At 47.0% G+C, this 23210-nt stretch overlaps 1 protein-coding gene across 4 annotated transcripts in view; it reads left to right on the top strand.

Moving 5' to 3' along the window:
* NECTIN1 (nectin cell adhesion molecule 1) overlaps positions 1-13036 on the top strand; it is a 112536-nt gene extending 99500 nt beyond the window's left edge. Inside the window, exons 9-11 of one of the 4 annotated variants that reach the window (XR_008453395.1) lie at positions 1126-1310; positions 3130-3174; positions 8934-9009. Coding sequence is in view for 3 of the 4 variants with exons in the window: in XM_054086877.1 (XP_053942852.1) it covers positions 8934-9152 (219 nt within the window). In the remaining variant the exon portion in view is untranslated. Of the gene's footprint in view, positions 1-1125; positions 1311-3129; positions 3175-8933 lie in introns of all 4 variants that reach the window. The other 3 variants (XM_054086878.1, XM_054086880.1, XM_054086877.1) reach the window with 3 other exon arrangements.
* The last annotated feature ends 10174 nt before the right edge of the window (positions 13037-23210 follow it).

Raw genomic sequence — 23210 nt, 5'->3', positions numbered from 1 at the left:
CCATTATTATTTGCAAAGGATGAAAGACGTCTGGGTAGGAACGATCAGACAAATTGGATAATATTCTATTCATGCAGTTCTTGCTGATAAGCCCGCTTAGTAAGGGAATACCCGTAAATATTTTTGTGCCAGAGAAGGATGCTTTTAGCATCTATTAGACATTATTACAATGACAAAATCATGCTGCACGGTTAATCTCAGCAGCATACTGTGCAGGCAAGCCTCATGTTAAAATGTAGGATGAAAGAATGCTGCAGCCTCCGTGCTAGGTTAAAACAAGGGTATTGGCTAAGCAGCGTCATTTCCCTGTCATACAACCATGCAGTCATTAAGGTTGGAAAAGACCTCTAGGCTCATCCAGTCCAACCATCGGCCCAACCCCATCATGTCTAGTACATCATGTCCTGAATTGCCTCATCTACTTGTTTTTCAAACCCCTCCAGGGATGGAGACTCCACCACTTCTCTGGGCAGTTTGTCTCAATAGTTATGTGTCTGCTGCAAATCTGCCCTTGGAGCTATGGCTTTGGAGCCACTCCCTCTGGTATCTCCTTCCCATCATCCAAAATTTCAAGCCTTGCCCATTATTTTCACTCGTGTTCTCAACCCTCCAGTGTGGTTCATTGTGCTGCAATGAACCCCAAATTCCCAGGTCAAAACTGACAGCTCAGGCATCTGATAAGGTTTGAATTCACTGAATTACCCCCAGCTAAGGAAAAGGCTTATCCCAGAGGGGCTGACAGGAAGGTCAGAGCAGTGAGGTGTTGTTGGGAGCAACTACAGCAAGAGGGGCAGATGCTGGGAGTGCTGCCAGCCTGGGCCAAGTCGCTCAGCTCCGTGGTGGATTTGGGGAGCAGTGCTATTGGGACCTTTGTTTTGATTTGGGATTTTACCTGACTGATTGTTCATTACCTCCCTACCTCCCTCTTTTTAACTGTTTTTTCTTCCTCTCCCTCTCACCCTTTTCTTCTTTCTCCCTCCATCCTTCACACACTCCTTCTCCTCTCTCATTCACTCGCTCCCCACCTTCTGCACGGTCCCCGTGTTTTCACTCCCTCGCCTCCCCACTTCAACCCCAACCCCTCCCTCCTGTGTCCCCACCGCCTTGCTGATCTCTTCTCTCCAGAATTCTGGCAACAAGGACTGTGATGTCCACTATGCAGAGCTGGACACGTCCGCTCTGGCCTCGTCACCCAGTCCTCGGACCTCCATCCATGCTGGCGGAGACCTAGTCGAGTATGCAACCATCCAGCCCAACTTACGCTAGCGCATGTCACTCTAGGCCCTTTCCCCTCAGATTCTGGCCTCAAGGTACACGATCGCACTCTACTTTCCTCACTGCACCCCTCTGAAGTCAGAGCTCCCTCCCTGCATCTCCTCCCCTTCCCATGGAAGTGGCTCCCGTGCATCCAGTCTGTCCTCCTCCCCACTCCCTCCGCCTCCTGCATGCTCCCCGTGATGACTGCTGCTCTCTCCGCTACCCTTATTTTTGGTGAATGCCTTGTCTTGCCCTCTCTGCATGGTCTTTGCAGCCTTTTCCTTTGCTTTCTACAGCGAGGTGAGGCATGTGGGAGGGGGAAAAGGGTTAATGGCTTTGTTTCAGACCAGGGGTCTGGCTGGAGACACAGGGAGAAACGAGGTGGGTTTGAAGGGCACAGCTCCTGGTGCGGGATTTGGTTTGGGGAATCTTTGTAAGGCTCAGAAGCGTGAAGCAAAGCAGCAATATTAGGATGTACAGAAGCTGAAGGTAAAAAACCTCATGGAGATGTGGAGAGGGCCTTTCCAAGCCAGTCAGTACAAGAAGGAGAGGGAAAGGGAAGGGGACTGACGGAAAGGAAAAGAGAAAAGATCTTGTGTGCATGAAGGAACTATAGATAAGATGGAGCATATGTGCATGTGTGAAAGAACAAGGTGGGAGAGTATGTGAGAAAATATGGGAACACAGAAGGATTCCTGCATTCGGGAGAGTCAGTGAATGAGACAGACAGAGAGGGGCTGCATATCCGAAAATAAAGAGTTGTGTTGTGTGAGGTTGGTGCAGACAGAGTGTTGGGATGTTTCAGAGGGAGGGAGAAAGATCATTTTCTTTGTTGCTTCCTTCTCAAAGATTGAGACCAAACCTCTTTCCCTTTTCTCATGTTTTTCTTACCACTTTGCTTAAGTATCACCAAGAACCTTCAAGCTCAGGTCCTGTGGCAGAGACTGATCAGAACTCAGCTTGCGTTTATACCTGCAAGCGCTTGTTCTGGACCATCTCCAACTACCAGTGACCATTTGAAACAGAATGGTGTTTGCAGTGGTGCCTTCAGTTCTTCCATTCCCTTACCCTGTAACCATACCATTTTCTCAGGTCTTAAAGCCATGAGGTCCTTACCTGAAAGGGAGGCAGCTCTCCTTTCCCACCCCGTGGAGATCTGCTGCGCAAAGCCACGTGTTGGCCAAGAAAATCCCACTGGTAGTCCCTTCTTGGCTACAGCTCTCCCTCTCTCCTGTGTGTTCCCGAGGTTTCTGCCTCCCTCCTTCCCATGTATTTTGCTGCGTTTTAAATCAGAGGAAGGAGTTGTGGGTTTTAGGGAGCCCCACAGGGTTACCCAGTGAAGAAATACAGAGAAAAGTGGGGAGATGAGGAAAAAAAAAAGCAAAAGAAAAGATGAGGTTCTTTGCAGCCCTGAATCCCTCCCAGGTCACCCAGGGTGGATCAGAGCAGGCACATAGAGCACCGGTAATTTGGGGATGAGGACGGGTGTTTAGGAGAAGAAGATAGAGAGAAAGGGAATTGGATCCTTGGGAATGAGGGGGATAGCTCTGTGCAGGAGGACAAGCAGGGGAAAAATGGTGCTTTTACGAGTCCCGCGGGACAGTCCTGTTGATGCAGTGGCTCCTTGCAGACTAGGAACATCCCTACTAGCAGGTGGGTTAAGGTGGAGCAGAAACCTCAGGGTGGAAGATGCGCAGCGGGTTAGTTCTCTTTGCCTTTCTCCCTGTGGACCCTGGTTTTCCCGTGTTGAAAGCAGCCCTGTAGCTCCCTTGCTGTAGCAAAAGCCTTCATAGGTAAGTGTCTGCAGCAGACCTGGCCCGGACCAGACTGGTAACCTCTCTCTCTTGCGGTCTCACCCACTCCTGCTCCCAGAATGAGGATCAAGGTCTTCGTAGATGTAACGAGCGAGAGTGGACAGTAAGTTTTGAATTGGTTTGGTTTTTCTTGTCTCCATTTGGTTGTGGGGTCCGATGGTCACTGGAGAGGGATGCTGACCAGCTCCCAGGCACCTGCCTGGCTCCAAGAGGCGGCAGCAGCACCGTGAGCCTCTTGCACACAGAGAGAGGATGAAAACACCATCCCAGAAATGGATGTGCTTGAAAGCAGCCACCTTCCCTTACACCTTCACCTCTAGCTCCTAACAGATTCTTGGGCTGCTCTGGAGGACCCTTCCACTGCTCCACACAGGGCAGGCGCTCCCCCTAATCCATCCTGGGAGGTCTTGCTTTGTCCTCCCTGGGGTGGAGGATTTTATTGTCAGCAAAAGGACAGTAATCCTCCAAATCCAAATTTGGAAATCCTCCCAGTTTCTCTGAAGTAAAAATAAAGCCAGTCATATGGTGCTTTGAAGGTGTAATCTCACCGCCACAAAATCTCCTGGGTAAGACACATTGCAGACCAGGGGGACTGAGGGGTTTGGGTTTTTTTGTGTTTTTGCTTAATTATACATGTCCCCCCCACCACCACTCCTGGTCACAGTTTTGTTTGGGAATTTCTTGCCCATATTACAGCAAGAATAGCTCAAGCCCATGAGACTTGCACCAAGATACCAGCAAATTCATGACCAGGGTTCAGATTCCCAGCTCTGCTTCCTGAATATCCCTATAAAACTATTAAACCACCAACAGTTGCAGATCTGGTGCGGACTGAGCTGCTGATACTGGAGAACCACCAAGCAGCCTTGACTCAGGTCCCAACAGCCACGTTCTCTTCCTACCAACACCATGGTTGACTGAACGCCCCCAAGTCAAGAGCCCCATTTCTAATATTCAGGATAATTAAGAACTAAGGTGGCTCCTTATTCGTTTCCCGTTAGTAAATAAGGGTAACAGCCCTGCCCTGACTCCGAAAGGATAGAAAGAAGGACTCAGGAGGCAAACAGCATGAAGGGAAGTGTTTAAGGTTAATGGTGGTCTAAGATGCTATAGGGACACAGAACAGGTATGTACCTATAGAAAGAAAGGGTTAAATGCATGCTGCAAGAAGGAATGTAACTTTATGAGCAAGTTTTCTGCATAAGCAACTCTTGGCATGTGTCTGTGGATACACCCATCATCACAGGTTCTTACCCTACGTTTTGGGAATTTCAGCCTTCCTCACGCTCAACCTTTCTTTTCTGAACCGAGGGCTGAGCCCCTGTCCCACTTGTGCTCAGTATTGTCCTCACAAAGAGGAGCACTCCAGACCTCCCGGCCACTGGTTCCCACCCATCCCTGATATGTTTGTACCCTGCTCAGGACAGTTATTTACTTAGGACAGTGATTATTCCAGAAGTTCCCTCATAGATAAGGTGTCAGAGAGCAGGAGCACGCTGGGACATAGCTAAAGCTACAGACATACACTTTGAAGACACAGTTCAAAAATGCTGAACAGCGTTTAGAAATAGAAAGAAGAGGACGTGAGGCTCCCAATACCATGATGAAATATCCTTATATTCAGTTCCCATTATATTTTCTACCTTCCAACACCTCCATCCTCTCCACTGACTGATCCACAGTCGCTCAACAATGCTACATCTTTCTAACCATCACCCTATGCTGCATCCTAACAATCAAAGCTGTCTCAGAGAGGCTCAGGGCAGCAGCAGCAGCACAAAGTTTGAATAGTTTTGAACAGCAGGGATTTTTTTTTCCCAGCCAGGGAACAAGCTAACACATCCAGTCAGTGCATTAATGTGCACTGTGTTTGCCTTGAGCTTGGCCAAGCAGAGAGAGCCAGCCTGCTTCTCTTTGAGCCATGCTGCAAGACTGAAGACAAGTTTAAATGACATGAAAGGTTGCTAACCAGCTCTTGGGCTTTCGAGCAGCAGCAGAAGCTACAGTCCTCTGCAGCAGCATCTCTCCAGCTCTCACATTTAACAATCTTCAGATTTCCTGGATTAAATATAGCAGAGGAATCCTCAGGCCCCTGAGGAGGAGTTTGTCACTTTTAGACCAATAATAACTCAATATTTAGTGATGATTAGAAGTACAGGATACCGTCAGATCAGAAGGAAAGGTGTCTGCAGCACATGGAGTTTTACCAAAGAGGTGATCGCAAACAGGAGAAAAGCTGAAGAAAAGTATAGAGGATGGAGAAGGGCTGAGATGAAGTCATGGCAGAAACGAAAGCTCTCTAATTCAATCAAATAAAGACTGTTTAAAGGTAATCTGCCAGGCTGTCTGAAATGGAGAGATTGCTGACATCCCCTTTAATCAAGCTCTTGAAAATAAAACTGAGAGGGGAGGATGTAACCCAGATAATGAAGAATTGTATGGAGTCACACTGGAAAGAAAGGCAAGTGGGAGAAGTCAGGAGGGGAAGAGTGGCAGAATTGTGTGTCGGTTCGATTTAATTAGTTCATTATCCCTAATTTAATTTCAAACTTTGTTAAGGATAAATTAGATTTGGGAAAAGTCACAGTGGGACTGGGGAAGGAAGTCAAAGGGCACCGCTGCTAAATACATTAAAAAACATAAGGACGTGGGTTTTTTCCTCTTCTCTTTCGCTACTTAGAAATGAGATCAGGGAACAAAGCATGAGCAAGGTGACTCCTGGCTCCATACACCAAAGAAAGCTGAAAGGAGACAGGGAAGTCTCTTCCTTTGAGCCCGATGCTTGCGTTCACCAGCTGCCCTGCTCTGGCCCCGCTCCCACCTGTGAGCAATGAGCAAAGAACCCTGCCCAGAAACAACAGCAGAGCTTGTTCATGCTCCTCTGGCCAAATAGAAGTGCTGACAAAATTGCTCCTATCTTCTCTAGCCCTACTTCACAGATGCTTGTTTCGCGCCCACACTAACTGGTAGATAAACAGAAAGAAATAGGCTTGGCTGACCCGCTATATTGTCAATAGGCAGCCCGTAAAATGATATCTTATGACCCCTTCTGCTTCTTTCAGTGTTAGACACTAACAACCAGCTCCATTTACACAAGAAGCCTACATACGTTAACTGAGAATCTCTTTCCTATTAGACCTTTCTCTCGATTAGACCCTTTGAGTGCATGTATTAGTATGAAGCCCTGTGCTTTTCCCTTGCATGCTCAAAAAGCCTATAACCCTACCTTCTCATTTAATTGCTAATAGACTGCTAGCCTTGCTAAGAGACCCTCTTGCCTGCTATAGCTTACTAAATTGCAATCATTGAGACAACCTCCCTTTCAGGTTAGCTCTATCCAGAAAGTTGAGCTGTCAGTTAATGACTTACCTCTATTAAACAGCACAGCTCATACTGTTTCCCCCTCGCAGGCATGAAAAGCAGTTTGGTTGTGATTGAGATCTCTTGAGAGCAAACCACACGGCCAGTGCTGGCTAACCTCTCCCTTCCTGGTAGCCCTTCTTTATCCCCTTTTATCAGCTGGTCCAATCAGAACAATAGCAATCAGCTGTTCTTTGTTCCCTGCTTCCCTCATGGTATGGATCCCTGCTTAGGCTATAGAATTTGTGTGAATACCGCTGTCTCCAGGCTTGTGTTGAACCATAGAATCATAGACTTGTTTGGTTGGAAAAGACCTTTGAGATCATTGAGTCTAACCGTACCTGTCCACTACTAAACCATCCCCTGAGTGCCTCATCTACTTGTCTTTTAAATCCCTCCAGCGATGAGGACTCAACCATCTCCCTGGGCAGCCTCTGCCGGTGCCTGTGGACCCTTTCCGGGGAGAATTTTTTCCTTAGAGCTAATCTGAACCTCCCCTGGTGCAACTTGAGACCATTTACTCTCGTCCCATTGCCACCGCCTGCCCAGTTTTCCAGCCACAGGGTTGCATGTGATACAGTGCAAGTCTGAGCCTGGGATTCTGTGGACACCTAAACTTCCCACCTGGAAATGGTAGAGCCATACGTCAGGGCTGTCTGAAGCAGCTAGGAAAAGATCGTAGGGGTTAAGGTAGAGATAGTGAAGCTTATTCGTGTCCCCTGGTTTGGGTTCCTCCAGTTGAACAGCTATACGGCTGCACAGCACACCTCCACCTTGCAATTAAAAGCCAGAAGTGGACAAAAACCTCATGAGGTAACTGGGAATGGCCCATCTGGATTTCAGATACCAACACAGCAATTCTAACTGCAATAGAAGGCGCCTGTAGCCTATTATTCTTTGCTGTATGGCCAGATCAAGGTCACTGCCTTTTAAAACCTTAAAGCAGCGGAGTATACAATTTTGGCAAGGAAAAGAGCAATAAAAATCAGATTGTCCTTAGCATTGCTGCTGTTTTCCTGGTGCTCAGACAAACTTTCCATCCTCTAGTGGCCTTCACGGCTCTCAGCGAGGCTGTTCCTGAAATTGCCTTCAGACCACACAGCCCTCCAACTCGCTTGTTGCCTCTTCCAAGCAGTCCGAACCATCAATAAATTATTGTCGACACTTTGTTTTCTATATGATTTTTTTAAACACCCTGGTGAAATATTTATCCAGGAACTGGCAGCAGACAAGCAGAGTACATTGTTCTGTTCCTTCAGGCATTTTCTCCTGAGGGTCGAGTCCTTGTCCTTTCGACTAAACTCACTGTTTCGGGTGTTTTGAAAGAGAACAAGGCAGGACTCAAGGGCGAGCTACTTGCTTCAACCAGCCCTAGCTCAAACCACAAGCATAAAAGTTGATTGTCGGTGCATGTGCTCTCTCTTCAAGAAGAGATTAACTCAACAATGTGGGTTGATTTTAAAGATCAAATGATTGCCCTGACTCAATGTCCCTCCTGCTTGGGTCGTCTTGCAGGGCTTCAAAGCCCAGGAAAGAGTTTGTGAGGAGGGAGGAATCCTTCCCATCTGCTGCCACCCTCTGGGGAGCCGGATTCCTGGGCTGTGGGAAAGCTCTGCACACCCCTGAGTTTACAGGCATTCCCTGCAGGCACACCAGGAGGGCCAGGGAAGTCTCTCTCTCTTCCTGTTGCTGCTCTTTGCATGGAGGTTTCTGGGATAAAACATTTTTTTGCGCTGGAGCAAGCATTGTTTCTGCAGCATTGCTTGCCACACCTTTGCAAAATTATCTCAAAGGAAATCAAAGAAACCTTGGACTCGGAGAGGTTTTCATTTGGCACTTCAAGAGGAAGAATGAGATTTTGCAAAGCATCCATAAGAATGCGTTCCATCAGAGGGAAGACAGTGGGATCCCAGAGCCCTCTCTGTCTTAGGAGTGTTTTTTATCCTCTCTAGTTGATTTGACTTACAAAACCAGCCCCAAGGCTTTGGGTGGAGCTGCTCACACCGGTGAAGCTTAGCACACGCACTCTTATCCACTGGGTAATCATTAGCCACAAGAACTTATTTTGCCTACAAAGTCCCTGATAGGACACATGTGCCCTTTGAATAAAAGAGTATGAGCCTGTGGTAGCTTAATTGTGCATACAAGTGCCGATTTTTCAAACCTCAGGTGTGGATGAGTTAGAAAGACTGAAAATAATCTGTCCTTGCTTGGCCGACTGTTTATTTTATCCAGAGAAGCAGAGTACGTGCAGACAAGGGGCAAACCGTGCAAAATCTATACATATTCATCAGCAAAATGGATATTTTGGGAAGTGAGACAAAGATTTGAAATATGAGGATTTATCACCTGAGTTTGTATTTTTCTGAAGCAGGAAGCAGAACTATTTAATTTTCCATCCTACTTGTTATACGCGTGTCTCAGTGAGGAGCTGGAGAGGTGTATGTTTTATGGCCAACGCTCCCAGAGTTTTCACCCGTTGACTTTTGTCTCTACTTACAGAACTTTGGAAAGTGTCACTCAGAGATATCGAATGCGAGTGATTACCTGACCCGCTGTTACTCACATGAAGATCGATATCTGGAGAAGACCCCTCATGTCTATACCCCCTTGTCAGACCTCCCACAAGATCTTTATCCTCACCATTTTGACATCTCCTTCTGCTGCCCACCTCCCGGTTCCCGGGCTCCTTACATCTGTCCTAAGGAACAGTATGTTTAAAGTGTCAACACGGCAAAATGAAGAAGCTCATGTTTTTCACTTCTCCTGACCCTGTCGCTCAACAACCAAGGCCTTTCAGACCCCCTCCCCTTTGCCATCGCTTATTTTATTTATTGATTTTTCAATTTGGGTGCGATTGTAACTGACATCATTAGGTTCATTATCTGCCTGGCTTGTTAATGCTCAAGGGAACACTCTGCCTTCGCCCACGTCTCATTCAGTATTTGCACCTTTCTTTTCTCATCCCGGCCCTCCTGTATCCAGCTGGCTATGTGTGTGCATGTGTCTGTGGGTGACAGCTGCCCTGTGTTGGATGGGATGTGCCCAACCTGATTAAATGTCCGTAGGTTCCCTTGTGTCAATCTCTACGCTGTTTGCACCGGAGTAGCCGGTACGGATTCTTCACAGCCCTTGTCCAGCCTGTGTGAAGTTCTACAGCTCAGCCAGTGCTCAAATCGGAGGCTGTAGCAATTTCCCCCCTCCCTCTTCTGGAGAAATTTGTTTTCCCCTTGGCAGTAGGGATAGGAAATCCCCGTTGTGAAGAACTAAACAGCCAAGGTTTCTGAATAGAACGATAAGATGCTTATAAAGAAAGATGCTCAAAACCAACCCAATAATAGAAGAAGGGGCTTGGTTTTGGGGGTTTGTTTCTGTCCTTTTCCCTTCCTGCTCCTGATCTCTTGGATTGACTCTTCTTGTAGTGTGGGGATGTATTTTGAATCCAATGCATTTTTAGTAAGCATCCTTTAAATAACCAAAAAAAAGAAAACAAAACCAAACCCAAAAATCCAAAGGGGAAAAGAATTAGAAAGGAAACATTCTCTCTAATTTTCCTTTTCAGAGCCTAACGTGACCCCCCACTAGCTTTTCCCCCTCTCTTCCTTGCATCTGTTGATTGGAATTTTAAAATGAACTCAGGCGGAATATAAAGAATAAATTAAGATTTCAGGTAATCTTCTTGCCCTTAACAAAGGATAAAAGCCAATGGAGGAATCTGGCCTTTTAACTTTTTTAAAAGCATCTTAGTTTTGGGACGACAGATTTTTTTTTTATATTGGAATGTGTGTGGGTGTGTAAATCTGAGCGTGTGCATTCCTGTAACCACAACGTGTTTTAGAGAAGGGGATTTATCTCCACATCACGTTTGTGTTCACTTGTATTAGAGGAAAAATAAATATAGCTATACACTTAAAATGTATATAAAAGCAAAGAAGAGGAAGAGGAGGAAAAAAAAGGAATGAACATCCTGTATAAGAGCTTGGTTCCAGGGATAATTTTCATCTGTTTCACCCAGGTATGGCATAGAAGAGATGACGGCTGGGACAGTTCTGAACAAGGGGCTATGCCTATGGCAAATGGGCATTTACTTTCCTTTGTCTTGGGCTGGGCACTTGGCATTCTACAGGCACTGCACACTTAATATCTCTCTGGAAACCATGAGGATGTTTGAGCAAAGTGCATGAGGGAGGGAGAGATGGGGGCCACACCATTATCCTGCTGCCCAGACACCAAAAAAAACCACTTCAGTGCTGCTTGTACAAATAAGAAGTGAAACTGTCACCAAGACAAAAGCCTCCCCGTAGAGGAGGTCTGACTACGGTGTTGGATGCTACCAGCCCGGCTCCTGCCGTGTCCCACGGACTGAGGCATCGTTTTATTTTTGTATATCTGAATCTAGACAGCTATCGTTGCTCTATGCACTTTCTGTGTTCCCATCACCTACAGTAGCCCCAAGACTCACTCTGCTTTTCCCTCTCCTTCTGCAGAGAAGCACATCTGTGTTCACACTACCTCGTGGTAGGCTGATAAATAGATCTGTATATAAGAGAGAAGTTTATACTTCAGTTAGGCAATATAGCACTGTGTGAGGATGACACCACATGCATGGATCCATGGATCCCACTGGGCCCTTGCACAGCATACAACACGCCCTTGGAGAACCAACTCTTTCCACTCCTCTTCCCCTGCTTCCCCGATGCACGTTGCCACTTTCCTTTGTGAGGACAGCATGGTAGCTGGTCACGAAGACAAGGTTTCATCTCTGTGGCAGCTGTACCATGCGGGGAGGTGGTTTCCTGCTGACAGGTTGTTGTATAGCTAGGATCCCTGGCTCTGCTTGGCGGGGTGAGGTGCGGATGAAGAAGCACTCATGCATCGCTTGGCCAAGCAGAAATGGCCAATACCTTGAACAGGCATAGCAGCTTTCACGTGTGCTAGTGCACGGAGCTCTCTCATTCCTGGAGGATCAGGGGACTATACAGCCTTAGAGCGTTAAACACAACTTTTCCAATACCATCCTTTCGGTCTTGACCTATGGAACCCTTTTTGGAGTCATTTGGATTACATTTCCTCTGCCAGTGGCCAGAGAATTCAGCCAGTCATTTCCTTACACCAACGGACTCTAGTGTTACGTGTCTTGATTCAGATAATGTATTTCTCTCTCTTGTTTTCTTCTCAGTATACCTTGGGGTACTTTCTGGTTACCACAGAGCTGGAAATTGGGTGTGCTCTGAACTGAAGCCACAGCCAACACATTCACCCCAGCAAGGGAACCATGCTTTGGAGTCTGCGAAATCTGCCTTAGGTCACTCTGTTTGGAAAGGTGATGGTGTGGGAAATCCCAGGGGTCTCTGACATCCTGGAAGCAACCCCGCAGCACTGACCATGGAGAAAAAGCAAGTAAAAGCTCATTACACACTTGCCCGTTTGCATGCCTGTAAGAGCAGGATGCTGCCTGGCAATTAAAGTAGACTTGATTGGAGCCTTCACCTGATGCAGTTTCAGACAGATCAAAGAATTTAAATCAGAAATGGAATACAGTCAGATCTTCAGATATTTAAAGAAACAAGCTAGACAAAGTGATTGTTTGCCAGAGGAGGCAGAGAACATGTTGCAGGTGGGTTTTCTGCCATTTGTGGCTGGAGGGGCAACGCTTTAATGAGGAAGGGGAACGCTGCAGCGCTGCAGAAAAACTCTGGTTGCCTTGTGCGGCTTTGAATTTGAGCTGCCCACAAAAGACTCTGCTTTTCAGCAAAGCAAGAGGATTTTATTCCTCCTTAGGAAGCGAAAAAGCAAGAACAGCCTAAACTCAAAGCAGTAGTTTGACTTATGTCAGCACATATATTAAGCTTAGGAATGTCTTGGTTCTCTTTGCCTCTTAAAATTCTCTCATCTCCTTATGAACTGGGTTGGTCTCGAAAAAATGGCCAAAGAGAGTCTCCACACATCACCAAATCCCTTTGTACCTTAGAAAAAGAGGGAAAACCTCTGAAGAATAACCCTGAAGAGATAATGAGGTTCAAGGCCGTTGTTTTAGTTTAACAAAACTGCGTTTAGCAGTAGTTCTGATTCAGGGCTCTTATCCTCCCTCCCTTTCTGTACAACTGCACAATTGTTACCTAATATCTATTTCCAAACTGTGCTGAACCTGTTGCCATGGGCTCAACACTGGCTTTGCTCCATGATAAAGTTGCCCATGCCTGTGGTGACCTCGCAGGTGCAGAAGCTCTGCTGCAGCGATGCTGATGAGAGGTGTTCCCCACCTGCCATGGAGCAAAATGGTATTAAACGCTCCCTTCTCTGGGAACAGAGTCATCCAGCAGCGTTGTTGGGGGTAGATTGCTGAACAAGCTGAAGAGGGAGCTGGTGAAGTGTGTTTGTGCATCCAGTGGGGTGGCAGCATATGGGAGGAACTGGCATCTGATTTCTGTGTCTTGCTGGTGTGACACATGAAACCATTCTTCCTGTCTCCCAACCTCCCTGTCTGCTTTCGCTCATCATTACTGGGGTGAAATGTCATCATTTCTGTTCCATATGTTGGTGGCAGTGACACGAGAGCTCTTGCAGATGGAAAAGCCTGATCACAGAACTTAAATAAAAGCGAACCGAAGAGTTATAACAACTTCTCTCATGGCTGTCAAACTTGTGTGAGGTGCTTGATCTCTTCCTTTCTCCCGGTGGTGACTTCTCTCTGAGTTGTTCACTACGTCCATCATCCCTTGCCACTCATACCCTAAAATGTACATAGGTGCGTATGCACTCCTGCCTTTGCACTGGGCCCCAGGAGTTACTGGCTGAGAACTGCCTGTCCTCGGGACTGGATTATCCTCCTTTCATGCTGCATCTTTCACTGTTTGCAGCACTGCTGGGGACATGGGACTTCAAGGTGACCTGCAAGGCAATGCCTGGTGCCCGGAACTACTGGAGCTCTGCCCTCCGAGCAGTACACATGTAATTACGATGCCCAAGTGCTCTATGAGAGATGCCTCTTTCAGATCTTTCATTTCACCTTTTGGGGAAGCTTTTTTGCTGCTTCTCCGTGAGAGTGGGTGGAAAAGAATCTAAGCCACAAAGAGGCAGACCTCTGGGCTAGCAGCTGCTTTGGGAAGGTATAGGTGAAGCCATCCTGGGGGTCCCTCTCCTCTAGCCCACTTCTCGTGCAAGTGCCCTCATTCCCTGGTTCCATACACGGTTATACATAGACTATTTTAAGGCAACAAATGCATTGCAGCTGCTTTTGCTGCGAGGGACACCTTGACGGCACCTGCTGCATTCTGGAACGCTGCAATGGGAGCAGTCAGAGAGGGATGTGGAGCCCAAAGCACAATGCAGGGAGCAGGCAAACGCTGGTGTCTCGGATGTTTCTTCACCAGCAGCATATGGAGATCAAACACACCTTGGTCAGGGGCAGGACGGGGCTCTGTACCAGCTGGTGGGAAGCGCTCCCTGGTTAATCTGGGATTAGCAATAGCTGAATTCACACGAGAAACAAGCACAGGATAAAACTTCGTCTTTAAAGGGGGTCTGCTGGTTAAAAGGGAGAGAGGAAAAAAAGGATGGGGGGTGAGGAGCAGAAAGAGCTCCTGTTTGGGGGGTATTCCAGGGACAGGAGACCACGATGCTGGTGGCACAGCCCCAGCTTGGCCAGGTCCCTCCACAGCCCCACAGCAGGACCAGGAGTTGCAGGGCAGATTCCTTCCTTTCCCCCTCCAGACACTGCTCACACAGAGGAGTCCCCGTTTGCCAAGCCTGCTCCTGCGGGCAGGGTTTGCCTGGCGGAACCAGCACTGCCCAGGTGCCTGCCTGCCCTGGGGAGCTGCCACCACCCCGCAGCGGGCAGAGGAGCTGCGTACGGGACAGACAGACAGACACATTGGTGTGGACACGTGCACACGCATGCACTCATGGCAAAACAAGGCGTAAGTCCAGTCCAGCTGAACATGATGCTTGCGCTTACTTAGGAGGTGCCTTATCAGGCAGATCTGATCAATACACCATTAGAGAATTTTTAGCACAAGCCGCTAACTCTGAGAATGAAAAATCCCCAGGATATTTTATAATAACAAACTCCACTGCACAAGGATAGAGCCTCTGCCTCTGGATAAAGACCTTTTGGAACAATTTAGCCACAGATCTGGGCTAGCAAATGGCAGAGGGCTGGGTGGGGGGTCAGCAAGGGAGGGTAAAGTGCTCTGTCTTACAGTTAATAGGTTGAATACAGCCTGCGTTAGCGGGAGCCCGAGCTGGTCCTTATCAGGTAAGCTTTTATTGGATTGCATGAGATACACAACGGCACAGACCGCTGGGAACTCGAGTTTCTCTTGGCGGTTTCTCAGGATGGTTCAAGGAGAGGCACAACTTATCCTCAGGGATGACGTGACCCAGGAGAGCGGCAGATCCAAGCGCCAGAGCCGGATGGGCAAAGCAGAATGCTGGAAGGCTCTCCTCACTTTGCACAAAACCAGACAAGTTGATCCTGTATTTCTGGAACCTGGCATCTCCCCCCGGGACTGCATTTACTTTCAGAACAGGGGAAAAGAATCTGGATTCACCTTCCGCGTGGCAGATTATAAAGCGAGTGCTGTTTACCCGGCGGCTCCCACCAATGCCCAGCTAAAGCTTTGCTCATTGGAATTGTAAAGGCGTTACAAATGCCTGGGCCAATATCAGAGACACTTTGCACAGGTAAAGTGGAAGAGATGCCCACTCAAACAGAGGTGCTGTGAAACACACTCCTTCCTGCATCTTTTTCTTTCCCCACTGCTATCAGATGTGCAAGCAGGTCAGTGCTTAAGGCGAGTTTTGAGGGCTCTTTTGAGTGTAGTACGCTCAGTGCCTCACTCAGAGCAGAGTGCCTCCTGCTGGGTCACTTTATGTGCATAGAGAAATTTATTTGGATAGAGAAATTTGTGTATCAATCTATAGCTATAAAAATAAACTATCGGCGTTACTGCCCCTTGGGCAGCTCTAAATACGTAAAACATATCTGAATACTTATATAGCTTAAGAGCTGTTCTATCCTTGGAGCCAGTCACCTTTCTAAAGGGCTTTTCATGTAGAAGTAAAAACCAGGCACCGGGGAGATGATGTACCACGCGTATGGAGCGGGGTAGGGGAGCTGCAAATTAAAGGACAGCTCAGGGAAGAGCTGCATTAAAGATTCCACGTCTGCTGCAAACAGGGATGGCTGATCTCTTTTCTGCTGTACTGTCATGCTCTATTTTCTTTCCCTTTATGGCGGCTGGGAGGTGAGGTTTTAAAGCCTGCCAAGAATGCATCCAGCCCTGTTCCTCTGGGTGAACAGCACCATAGACAGAATGAGCTTTCTCCAAGCTTCCTCCCACCCCCAGGTCCTCCCCTCCCCCTTCTAATCCAGGCTTGGCTCGAGTACCATCATTTTCATATCAGTACTAATTACATTAATTATTCTCCTCAGTATAAAACTCATTAAGCTGGAATTTGTGGTTCATTAACTCAGAGCCAGAGTTCTTCCTCGGTGCGGTGGTGTGGGGCCAGGATTATTTCTGTCCTGGCTGGGGGCAGGTTCTAATCTGCACCCCTTGGCCACGCTCATCATCGTTTAGCGAAGTGTGAATACAGTGGTGTGTCCTCGTACAGGAGTATCACACCAGGCAGAGAAGGCTTTTTTTGAACCACAGGAGAACTGGAAAGGCCAAAACCCCTTGTGCAGACCTGGTGTGAAATACATTTTGTTCCAGTTCAGGGAAGATCAGGTGTGACCAGCAGAGTGAGAGCAGCCACGGGAATACTTGCAGGCGGGCTACGTGCCAGGGTGGATCAGGGCTGAAAAGAACATGTTTGGTGGTGTGGGGAAAGGTTTGTACTAGCGCTCAGGAGGTCTGGCTTCAAGTCTGGTACAGAGCTGCTGTAAGCCTGTGGAAGCAACTCATAGAATCAAAGAATGGTTTGGGTCGGAGGGGGTCTTAAAGCCTATCCAGTTCCACCCCCCTGACATAGGCAGGTACACCTCCCACTGGATCGTAGCATGGAACAGAGAGGATTTACACCACCTGACCTAAGGTAACCTGGTTAGGTGGCTGGATATAGTCAGGAGTGAGATGCTTCTCCAGAAAGACATCCCGCCTACTTTGAGGGCAGTGTCTAATCACTCCCTTAACATGCCATAAACTGGAGAGACCATCCTAACTTATGCATTTTGGGTAAGAGCAATGGTATTCTAGTGGAATGTCTTCCATGTCAGGTCTCAATATGCCTTTTCTTGGAGCGGAGGTCTAAGCCATCTGTAGAGTCCAACTCTGGCTCCCTGTGACTCAGTGGTAACGCTATGATGAGCATTTCCACTCTTTTGGGGGGTGAAGGTAAGAGAGGAGTCTTCGCTGTCACAATCTCCTCTCTAACCAAAAAGCACTGTGTCCCAGGGACACCTCTCTGACTAACAAGCTCCTTGTCTTCTTCTGAAGAGCAGCCAGGAGTGGCCTTTCACTGAGAGGGTAAAAGCAGCCCTAAGAATCATAGAATAGTTAGGGTTGGAAAGGACCTTAAAGATCATCCCACTAAACGGGAAGGAAAAAGGACGAGAGGCTGCACATCCCCTGCCTTGGACACGGGGTTCAGCCCAGCGTGTTCCAGGCAGGTCTCCTGAGCTCCCAGACTCAAGCACGAGCTGCCACAGGAGATGGAAGCGACAGGCAGGCTGACCTCCTAATGGACCCGACTGACAGAGAATCCATTTCCCCAGTGCAGTGCCTCCTTCACACTGCGCAGGTTTGTACCATGTTCCCTAATTACTGTAATTAAGCAGTCATTCTGAGTGATGTTAGACAAAGGGTTCAGAGTCATTACAGGCCTGCAGAAGATTAAACTAGCCCCAGCTTCAGTGCCTGAGCTCTTCATCGTGATGGTGGTGATGAAGATCTAAGTTCGAGATAGAGCTTTATGACATGGGGTCGTGTCGTTTGTCACGGCTCTTGGGTCTGCCCTTGTCAAACATGGCCAGCACAGGAGGGGACCCAGCACTGCTGTCCTGCCCATTCCCAGTGACCTCTGCATCCTTCCATCTCCTTGAGGTGGACAACTGCCCCAAATGGTAGTTCTGAAGCTCTGGAACGAAAAGGTCATCGTGACTGGCACAGAGATGATAGTGATGCTCGATGCCTACGTGTCCATGTTGTCATTTGTCAAGCATGAGAATAAATATGCAGTTGGATTTGTGCAAGTGAAAAGTCCCGTGGAGCAGAGGAGGAGTCCAGTTTCACATTATTCACATGGTATCCACCATTTCCTCTCTCTTCTGGTCCCTCTAGGTAGGAGGTCTGAGGTTAGTCTGTAGCTACGTACATCAACACTGAGGTGATTGTGGGGTTTAAATCTATTTCCCTATGGTCTTACACAGCATCTTGATCAGCAGAGAAATGGCCTTCCCTAAGGCACTTGCTGACAATAGCAGAGGACTAAACCAGAAACAACATTTTTAATCCCACAGCTGTACTCCCTCCCTCCCTCCCTGACTCTTTTTTCCCCTTGAGGACACCCGGGGTTTTGCAGACCTACTTCTATTCACGCAGGCAGTGAGACACACTGTGTACAAGAGACAACGGCTCAGTTCATCTACAATTGGCATTTAATTCATTTCTTTGTGAATGTGAAAATCAATACTGTTTATAGAACCCACAAAGGCTCTTCAATCGGTCAGTGTCCTTGTTATGTTCATTTCTGGCTGCCAAAAGATCCTTTTAGGAGGTGATTCTATGAGCTGAAGAAGGAAAATAATGATCCCGTTTCTCTAATGAACCCTGAGAAGTCTCTAGGCTTCTCCGTCTGCCCCCAGCAGAGGGGAAGTGTTTCTTGGTAATCAACTTTATGGGATGGACTGGCTTTTCTTGGAATTTTGCCTGCCAAGTCAAATTCTGGTGCTTGGTTTTGCTCCAATTGAGGTCAAAGTGTCTTCTTACACATGCAAGAACATGTACTCCTTCAGCAGATGTTAGATGATTTCAGCTCTACTTGTGCTTGCAAACCTTGTGGGCATAACAGTGAAAGCCAAGTTTGGTCTGTCCCAGAGCATCAGAGCTCCACGGATTCTTCCAGTTTCCTATGCCTCTAATTTTATCTCTAGCAAGCGTCTTCAAAACAGCATTTGATGGCTGCGTCCTGCTCGTTCTGCCTGTGCTAGGAACCATCCCAGCCCCGCGGTCAGCTGGTCCGGTGACAGCTTTTTCCCATCTGGGGCTGTTCCAGGGGCTTGTACAGCTGTTGACTGCTTTCCCATTTCCATTAGTTTATCTGCTCAATGAATCATCAGTTCATTCCGCAGTTTCCAGTATGGCTCTTGTGATGGAGTTACACAGCAACACCACCTGTTGCTGTCAAACAAGCGAGTTTAGCAGCCCGGGAAATCCGGACTGAGGTCTCCAATTTGCAACTGCTCCTTTTTCTTTTTTTTTTTTTTTTCACTGTTCACCTTCTAAATCCTACAAAATTGTTACTAATATCCCATCGCAGCTTATTGATGATAAACCAGCTGGAGTGTGATTGCTTGTTATAACCCAGAGCCTACTGATAAATGTCACTCTTAAGCTGGCCGTTTTCCTGTCAATGGGACATCAGTACCAGAAAAACCTTGATTTTTCTTTTCCTTGCAGTCTAGATAGATGGGTGTTGGATAGGGAAAATACCCGCCACACATTTTACAAGGGTTTCTGTTGTTCTGTTTGTTTTCTGCACAGCTTAAACTGATGTATATTGCACTCCTCTGGATTTGCCACCGGCCCGAACTCATAGAATCAATCATAGAATGTCCTGAGTTGGAAGGGACTCACAAGGATCATCGAGTCCAGTTCCTGTCCCTGCACAGAACACCTCAGCATTCACACTGTGGGTTTGACGATATTGGCCAAATGTTTCTGGCCTTGAAGCCGTGACTGCTTCCCTGGGAGCTGTTCCAGTGCTCCACCACCCTCTGGGGGAAGAACCTTCTCCTAATGTCCAACCTAACCCTCCCCTGGCACCTTCCTGCCATTCTCTCTGGATTCATTATGATCTGGGAGGGCATTGAGGTACACAAAAAATTGCTCAGGTGCACCTTGCTGGGTGTTTCAGGGCTTTCCTGAATACTTCCAGCAGCTGTAGGGAACAAAAATGCTTCCTGGGCAGAAATCCACTCTACCTCTGTCTCAGAGAGCTTTCTTTTCACCCCCAGCAGTGGCAGAGCCCCAAAACCGCTCACTTTCTGCTCCCCAGGAAGGAGCAGAGCAGGCAGCGTAACGTGTAAGCATCGCTCCGAGTCAAGCCCAAGGGGAAGACAAACCAAAAGCAACAGGACTCCGTAGCATTTGCTTTTGAGTGTCTCATGGGAAGGGATTTATTTTTCTGGAGGCTGTAAAAGACAGCAAAGAAACTTCATGGTAAATCCAAGAGTCTAAATTAATTTTTCTGTTTGGATTTTTTTCCTCTCTTTCGGGAGACCAACTTTCCTTTTTATTTTTACGAATATAGACACAGAACTCCACTGAATTTCTAGATATTTTTGAGCGCTGGATTCTTCTATTCCTATTCACTCCACTAATTACCCTTTTAGCTTGCTTTTCCTCTATTTTTGCAGATCTCTTGGTTTATTTATATCTACCTATCTATAATGGTTTCAGAACCATTACTCACAGCAGCACCAGGAAACATTACGTTTCCCAATTTACAATTGCAATTAGGATATCCGTCAGAAACAAATGCAGCTGCCTTTAATTTTAAGCAATATTTTGATCATCATAATTAAAAAAAGAACTTATGGCATCACACACATTAACGAAAATAATATTGTTTCCTGCCTTCCTTAAGATGTGTGTGAAGTAGTGGTCACTGGATGAGAGATTGAGGGGAAGAATGAACCCTTTTGGTGGCTCTTACCACTCTTTAGGGCAAATTGAAAGCCTTAATGATGTTTTAAAGAGTTAACGTCACTGCAGAATTTAATATGTGACTTCTTTGTCCTTCAACTTCTATTCCTCCTACTTTCCTCTTTCTGAAATTGCTAGTTATTAAAGTATTTGTGTGCAAACAAGAACATTTTCCTGTCACCGTTCATTTCAGCTTGCGTGTTTGAATATGCGGGAACAGATGAAATCCAGTTGGTGATATTATAATCATTCCCACAATTGCATATTACAAACTCAATAACAAACTGTGGCAGATCCTGGCTTTTGTGTGTCTCATTGTGCTTTGCAAGGAAAAGTCAAGTTTGGCTTAATGACACAAAAGCATCTTTGAGGGAAGCAAGGATTCAGGTGAACAGTCATAGAGCATCCTTTTCATGAAAGCTAGGGCTCATTCAATTAATTTTAATGTGCTGTCTTAGTCATGAAAAGTGAAAGTTTGACTTGTTGTTGTCTCAGTGGCAGGGGATTTATCTACGCATGGCTTTTCTTGTTGTATTATTTGCTTGCTGCTTTGAACTCCTCTCTCAGCACCCATTCTGGGTAACCTCTATGTGCAGTGACATGAAATAAGACCCCAGAACCTTTGAAACATCCTGGTCAACTTGATTCGTTCCCTTGGAGTATTGGTTAGCAGACTAACACCGAGGGCTGAAGCGCTGTTGGTATTAGGATGGGCAGAGGAAGGGGTGGATTCAGACAGCTTCGCTCCTTCCACAGCCCACAGCTTAGCCTGTCCTGCTGCTCACAGCCACCTTCCCCTCTGCCAGATGGGAGAGCTGCTCGGTTTGACCTCACCGTCACCATCACATAGAGACGCTGCCTCCCATCCAGCCCTCTCAGAAGCCCTGGATCAGAGCACGCAGCCACGCTGCAGCCCAGCTCCCCATCACAAAGCCATTGGCATTGAATACACTGGGTCTAACGCTGTTTGCTCCTTCTCATTGGCTTCTAGGAAATGACTCTGCATTTACATTTACACCAAAGGAAGATGCAGTCAGGCTTAGTTTTCCCCACAAGAAGCAGTCTGATGTACATGACATACCACTCAGTGTGCGACCGTCTAGACAAGGATGAAATCTGACCTTCCCTCTTCACTGACTGCCCCTGCTCTGGAGACCTCCTGGTATTTCTAATGTGCTTGTGGCTGTCAAGCTGTGAACCCACAACACTCCTTTAACCACTGGATGCCTTTCTCAGCTGGGAACATGTTCTCCAGTAGTGAAATGTTAATAATAGGCACGTAGGAATTACCTAGCTTAATCACACCTTGGGCTGACCCCACTCACTCTCCTTTATGAGACTATGTCATGCCAAAACCCACAGAAGAGCTAGCATTAAGATATTAATCTGCAGTCAAAACTTCATATTTAACTGCAAAATCTAGCCTGACGCTGCATAGATTGACCCACTGTGTTGGGCTCCAGGTGAGGAGGACAGGAGGAGAGGTTTGCCCACAGCTCTGCTCTTAGGGGATAGAATTTAGTTGTCACCTTTGATTATTGTTTATCTCTGTAGGTCCCGTCCAACTGGGTGCTGTACCACAGAAGAAGTGTCCCTGTTCTGAAACTTATATTGCCAAACTAGGCAGAATGCTGGGAGAAGGGGAGAGTTTTGAGTCTGGCCAAATGGGCCAATTGTTGATCACATCATAGTGGTGCGGAACAAGACCTGCCTTCGCACATCCCCTGTGCCGGCCTCCCCTACCAGAGCCTTTGATCATGGTGTCTTTTGTGAGGCTGAAAAGCACGAATGTGTTCATAAGCATTGGCCGTACAGTCAGAGCAAAACAAAGCAAAGAACATGCAGAGGTGCCCAGGGAAACGGAGCTAATGACCAGAGGGGTCTAACAGAGCAGATGGCATCGAGCAGATGTCCATTGGTATCTGCTGAGGTTTATATCCTCTCTAAAGAACCTAAGCAGCTGAGCAAGGCTGGCCAGAAGGATGAATGCTCCTTACACGTTCCTGACCGGTAGGCATAGCACTAACGAGCCTTCTGCCTCGCGTGTAAATGCCGGGGCATGGTCCTCTGCTCCCAAATCATCCATAGCAGCCTGCCTTTTGTTCGAGGCAAGCAATTCTTCTCCCACATTGACAAAATAAACACACACGAACTGCAGCTGCACAGGATGATGGGTGCTTGAGCATCACGTCAGATAAGCCAGGGGAGAGCAGACTGATACGAAACTAAATGATCTCATCATAATTCCTTCCACTCTCCTTCCTATTTCTGCCAGTCTGAAATCTGATAACTCATCTGACCACCGATTTCCATCAGGTGCAAGATGATTCTGAGATAATTTGATATCTGCCAGTAACAGGTCAGAAAAACAAGAGCCTGGGTTTTCTTTTTCCCTTGAAGCTCACGCACATATTGCTACAACGTGGAAAAAGTCAATTCCATTTTAAGCAGAAAACGTAAGCGCAAGGAAGGAAAGACTGACTTCTTTATGAATTTTCCTCCAGGTTGGCACCTCGTCTTACCAGCCAGTGTGATCCCATTCTTAATTTCAGCCTCAAAATGTCAGTTCAGTTAGAGAAAATCAAGCTGTAGTCAGTTCTCTGCACATCAGTGCTTGGAGCACGGAGCAATAATCACTCCCTGATCAGGACTTGTTTGCCATTATCTGCCTGGTGTTGGTCTATGATATATGAAGCAATTTTGGCTACGACAGTTCTGTTGTGTGCGCGTGCAGCTCCTTCCTAGTAAAAACCGTACAGGATGGGGTGGATTTTTTCCTCTTTGTGCTTTCTGTTTTTTTTCTTATGGAGGAGCAATATTTTAAACAAAAAGGAGTTTTCAAACTGTAGCCACCATCATTCATCTTTACAGTCTCAGGGTACAAACAATCTCTTCATTAAACACTGAA

The sequence above is a fragment of the Cuculus canorus genome, chromosome 23 (genome assembly GCF_017976375.1).
Source record: "Cuculus canorus isolate bCucCan1 chromosome 23, bCucCan1.pri, whole genome shotgun sequence".
Classification (NCBI taxonomy): Eukaryota; Metazoa; Chordata; class Aves; order Cuculiformes; family Cuculidae; genus Cuculus; species Cuculus canorus.
The sequence above is the reverse complement of the archived record's forward strand: the minus strand, read 5'-3'. Positions and strand labels throughout refer to the sequence as shown.